The following is a 5,245-nucleotide window of genomic DNA, read 5'->3' on the forward strand; positions in this document are numbered from 1 at the left end:
TGGTGTAGACTGATATGGTTTTTGTAGTTCTGGCATTTTCCGAAAGAGGTGAATGAGTTAATACCTCAGAGTCACTGGATTGGAGAATCAGTTTTCACATTGTCCTTGGTCCATTTAACTTGCTTCCCTTCTTTTCAACCAGTTTCCTTTCAGTAGCCAGTTCTTCTCCAATTTCCTTCTTGATGAACAATATCCTAGCAGGAGAGACACTCAGTGCATGTCCTTTAGGCTTGAGAGAAAGGATATTTGGTGCAGTGAGAGCCTTGAACTTGTGCAAAGTTATAGAATTTCTCAGTAAGGCTCCTGAGTCTTCAAACAATTTGATCAAGAGGATGGCGAATCTAACTGATTAATTCTAAGTTTGAATAATCTCCTTTAGAATCTGGAACATGATGATCGACTAGTTAACTTTGAGTCACGTGGCAATGGTTTTTATCACCAAATAAATTTCTGAATTGTAGGCATCAAAAGAGTTTATATTCGTTAGAATTGGCTCAGCCACAATTTTAGCCCGAAGTTGATAATGCAACTTCATCTCTTTTTTCTTTCCGAAATTCATGATAATATCACCAGATGCAGAAAACTCCACCTTTATCTTTTCAACTTCTTGTTGAGGTAATAGAGAGAAGTCAGTTAGTCTTTCAATGGGCAACCGAAACAATGCAGAGAAATAATCTTTCTTGATTAACAGACTGTCTTCTCCCAAAGGCAATAATATCTTTTCATCTTCAGTTATTATCTCTCTCGTGTAGAAACTTTTCAACTCATCCATATAGATGTCCAAAGATGAACTGAGAAAAGCCCCGAGTCCAGATGACAACAATTTTAAAGCCTTGAGAGACAACAACATTTTCCATAGAATAAATTGATTCGAAATCGATTACAAGAGCGTTCATGATACAGGAACAATGCAAATATCTTGAGATTCAAATGAGAGACAACAACTTCTTTGGAATGAGATTCAAATTTATTTGCGGCGTCCGTCATTAGTGGTGGAGTTTTGCATTATTTTGTAAAACTCCACCACATACATTAATTTTGAACTTTTAATTTTTTAAATAAAATTATTTATAAAAAAACTTAGAAAGATGCACGTTTGGGAAGTTATAAATATCTTGAAGGTACTATTAATTTCTTGGTGTTTCATTATTAAAGTTGGAAATTATTTTCTTTGCTTCAATTTGTTCTCATTTGTGCATCTCAGCCTATTGTCAACTTTGATTTCCTCAACATATACGTATTGGATTAGATTTACATTCTAGGATCAAAGCTAGCAATTGCATGCGAGTATGAGTGAGAATTGATGTATGCTATATGGGGAAAATATATGTATGCTTTATAGATTCAAATCAAAATATTCATTAATTTGATAAGAAAAATATAATTTTTACCTGTGAAAATAGTATCCTTCTTTTCATTTCCTGGTTTTATAATAATTGAAATTTTTAAAATTAAAATTTTAACATAAAATTTTTCTATGGACCAGATATATAAATTAATGGGGATCGTAGTATCCAGTAATTTATAATAAATTAGTGTTCAATGGCACATGATACATGTCATATTAATTTTTTTTATGTGATAATTTTGGGGTAAAATACATATATTATTTTATTAGAATATGATATTTATAGATTACTAATTAGATAAAATATACTGAGATAGTTCGAATTTTTAGATAAATAATAGATAAATTGGTGAAAAATTCGAAAAGAATAGAGAGACATATAAAAATTACTAATAAAACTATTCCAAAAAAGTTAACTAATAAATATTACGAGAAAAAAAATGTAAAAAAAACTTTTGCACCGCATCAACATATCAAATTTAGTTAATATGATGTGTTATTATATATAATAAAGATACAACAAAATTCATGCAGCTCTCTTGGGTGGCGTGGATTTCAAGGAATGTGTCCTAATTAATACGTAATTTGACCATCCATTAATGATATACGGCCTATTCTATAAAAAATAAACAAATATATACATCATTCATACATATATGTTAATTGCCATGATGCAACAATTATATATATTAATGCAAAAATAAATTAATTTTGATTAAAGCAATATGGATTAATTTTATTCATATTATATCAAAAAAATCAATTTATAACCATTATTACGAGCTAAGCTACTATAAATATGCTTGTCTCTGCATATGCACACTCCTACCCAAAGTATTGCTTCTTGTTCTCAATCTTTTCAGGAAAAATGAATACAAAAATGGAGGTTGCACAAGGGGACGAGGCTTCTTTCTTATTCGCCATGCAACTAGCCTCTGCTTCAGTGCTACCTAATGTCCTCAAAGTGGCGCTGGAGCTCGACCTCCTTGAACTCATGAAGAATAAGGGGCCCGACGCCTTTATTTCACCAAGAGAACTCGCCGCGGAAATTCCCACCAACAATCCAGAGGCGCATAACATGGTGGACAGAATCCTCCGCCTGCTCGCGGGCTACTCTATTTTAAATTGTCGAGTGAAAACCCTGCTTGATGGCGGCGTTGAGCGGCTGTATTCCTTGGCTCCGGTTTGCAGGTTCTACACCAAGAATGATGATGGAGTTTCTCTAGCCTCTTTGTTGATCATGAACCAAGACAGGGTTCAGTTGGAGACTTGGCAAGTATAAACTACATATCAACCTCTACACATACTCTATGTGTGCATGTGTAATTAATCATTAATAATTGTATGTGTAGGTACCACCTGAAAGATGCAATTCTCGAGGGGGCAGTTCCTTGTGAAAAAGTATATAAAATGAGCACATTCGAGTATCACTGCTCAGATCCTAGATTTAACAAGGTTTTTAATACAGCAATGTCCAATCTTTCGACATTTATAATGAAAAAAGTTGTAGATACGTACGAGGGATTCAAAGGTTTGAGGACTTTGGTCGATGTTGGAGGTGGAATCGGTGATTCCCTGCACATGATCCTATCCAAGCATCCAACTATAAAGGGCATTAATTTTGATTTGCCCCACGTTATTCGAGACGCACCATCTTTTGCAAGTACGTGAAATATTTGTGTTGGTTATTTGTAATGTATTTTAAACCAGTTCCATTGAAATATTTGTGTTTGAAGGTCATTTTTTAATTTAATTTGATGGTTTACGTGAAATTTAAACTTGGCCGACCTTTTTGCATTGATCAGGCATGGAGCACATGGGTGGAGACATGTTCATCAGTGTTCCGAAAGGCGATGCCATTATCATGAAGGTGAAATTGTTTTCATCATATAATATATGTGTGCGTGTGTGTGTGTATATACATATATATTATTTATTGGCAGCCAACTTCCCATATTTTCACCATTTTGTTAGCCTTCTTTATTGTTTTCATCATGTAATATATGTGTGCGTGTGTGTGTGTATATGTATATATATTTTTTATTGGCAGCCAACTTCCCCTGTTTTCACCATTTTCTTAGCCTTCTAAATTGTTCTGCCATAATTGTAATAATAATAATAATAATAATCATAATCATAATAAAACACACACACACACATATATATATATATATTATTTATTGGCAGCCAACTTACCCTTTTTTCACCATTTTGTTAGCCTTCTAACTTGTTATGCCATAATAATAATAATAATAATAATAATAGATGTCAAAAATGGGTCATGTATGTGGAAGTCTGACTGCAAAATTAACATTTGTCTTACGAAATACTTAACTGATATTATTACATAAGTTCATTATAAACATCACAAGCTCTTTTAAATTTTTTTTTTCTTTTCAATGTGGGAATATAGGGACATAATAAGAAATGTATATTTTATTCAATACATATAATTAAATAGTTGTTTACATTAATTTTCCACCTGTTTTTGAAAAAAAGGATTGCTTTTTCATAATTTTTTTATTCCGAATTGTTTCTTACAACTTTGTAATAATATTTTTATGATTATTTTTTTTAATCCGATTCAAATCTATTTTTTCTAATCATATCTACAGGCGATTCTACACGACTGGAATGATACACAATGCTTAAAAATATTGAAGAGATGCCATGAAGCAATTCCAAATAACGGAAAAATCATCCTTGTGGAGTGTATCCTTTCAGAGACTCCAGAAGAAGATTTAACTTGTAATTTACAATGTGACATGGTTATGCTAGCATATAGTCCAGGTGGGAAGGAAAGGACAGAAAATGAATTTCATGCATTAGCAAAGCAAGCAGGATTCAAAGAATCTCGAACAGTTTGTTGTGTTCTCCCATACTCGATCATGGAGTTTTATAAATAAATATATAAAGAAATAGTTAGTAGCTAAAAATAATTACCGTTTTATAATAAAACTTTAGGCTTGCTATGACTTTTTTCTTAAAGATAATTACCGTTTTATAATAAAACTTTAGGCTTGCTATGACCCTTTTCTCTTTTACTCTTGTTAACATGCAAAAAATAATGGAAAAATAATGGACGGCGTGTACACTATGTTGGTGTTAAATAATGATCAAGCTTAATGATCTCTCTTTAAATTCATTATGTATTTTGAATCGCATGCATATCGACGATAAGTTCAACTTGAAGAATAAATTATATTTAGCTTTACCTAATGCCCTCCAATTGTTTATTTATGAAATATATTAAAACCAATATCTTTTTATATTCCTAATAACAAAAATAATGTAAACAAAAATTATGACTAATTTCAACTGCATATATAACTTAAAATAGGATTTAAGTCGTTGCAATTGCATAAAAGCGTCCACGATAAGTAGGCGTCTCTTCCTTACTTACACATATTAGGATAATGTATTATTTCAAATTATTGCAATAATAATTATTAATCTTTAACAAGTGTTTGTTCCTAGACCGAAAGGTCATGGACTCTCTCGCCTTTATAGTATGACTCCACTGACCAATTTTCTTTTTATAGAGATTCTACTTCATAACAATAGCATAATAAGACATTTTCTCACTTCAAATATCTTTTCCTTATGGATCTAGCATCTCTTTAATTTATCTTTTGATTATATGCTTCCTCAGTTTTTTTGCTGTCCAATAATGCTTTTAAATCTGAGAATTCGCATTCATAAAGACCATAGGACGAAACAAATCTTTACCAATGACCACGATTTTTTTTTTGGCATGTGAGAATCATCTTGTTGATTTTCTCTTGAAAAATATTCTTAAAAGTACAATAAACTAGAGTGACGTGATTAAAACAATCATTATGCTTATATTATATTTTTCTTTTCGACTCCTCTTTGGATCTTTGTACCCCATGAAAT

The 5,245-nt window shown here is 31.7% G+C and overlaps 1 protein-coding gene across 1 annotated transcript; it reads left to right on the plus strand.

Moving 5' to 3' along the window:
* The first annotated feature begins 2,076 nt into the window (after positions 1-2,076).
* On the plus strand, positions 2,077-4,493 carry LOC142531138 (caffeic acid 3-O-methyltransferase-like). The gene is made up of 4 exons (XM_075637198.1): positions 2,077-2,620; positions 2,701-3,011; positions 3,154-3,218; positions 3,964-4,493. Exons 1-4 carry the CDS (start codon positions 2,148-2,150, stop codon positions 4,252-4,254), a joined length of 1,140 nt encoding a protein of 379 aa, XP_075493313.1. The 5' UTR covers positions 2,077-2,147; the 3' UTR covers positions 4,255-4,493.
* The last annotated feature ends 752 nt before the right edge of the window (positions 4,494-5,245 follow it).

This window comes from Primulina tabacum, chromosome 17, assembly GCF_025594145.1.
Source record: "Primulina tabacum isolate GXHZ01 chromosome 17, ASM2559414v2, whole genome shotgun sequence".
Taxonomy (NCBI): Eukaryota; Viridiplantae; Streptophyta; class Magnoliopsida; order Lamiales; family Gesneriaceae; genus Primulina; species Primulina tabacum.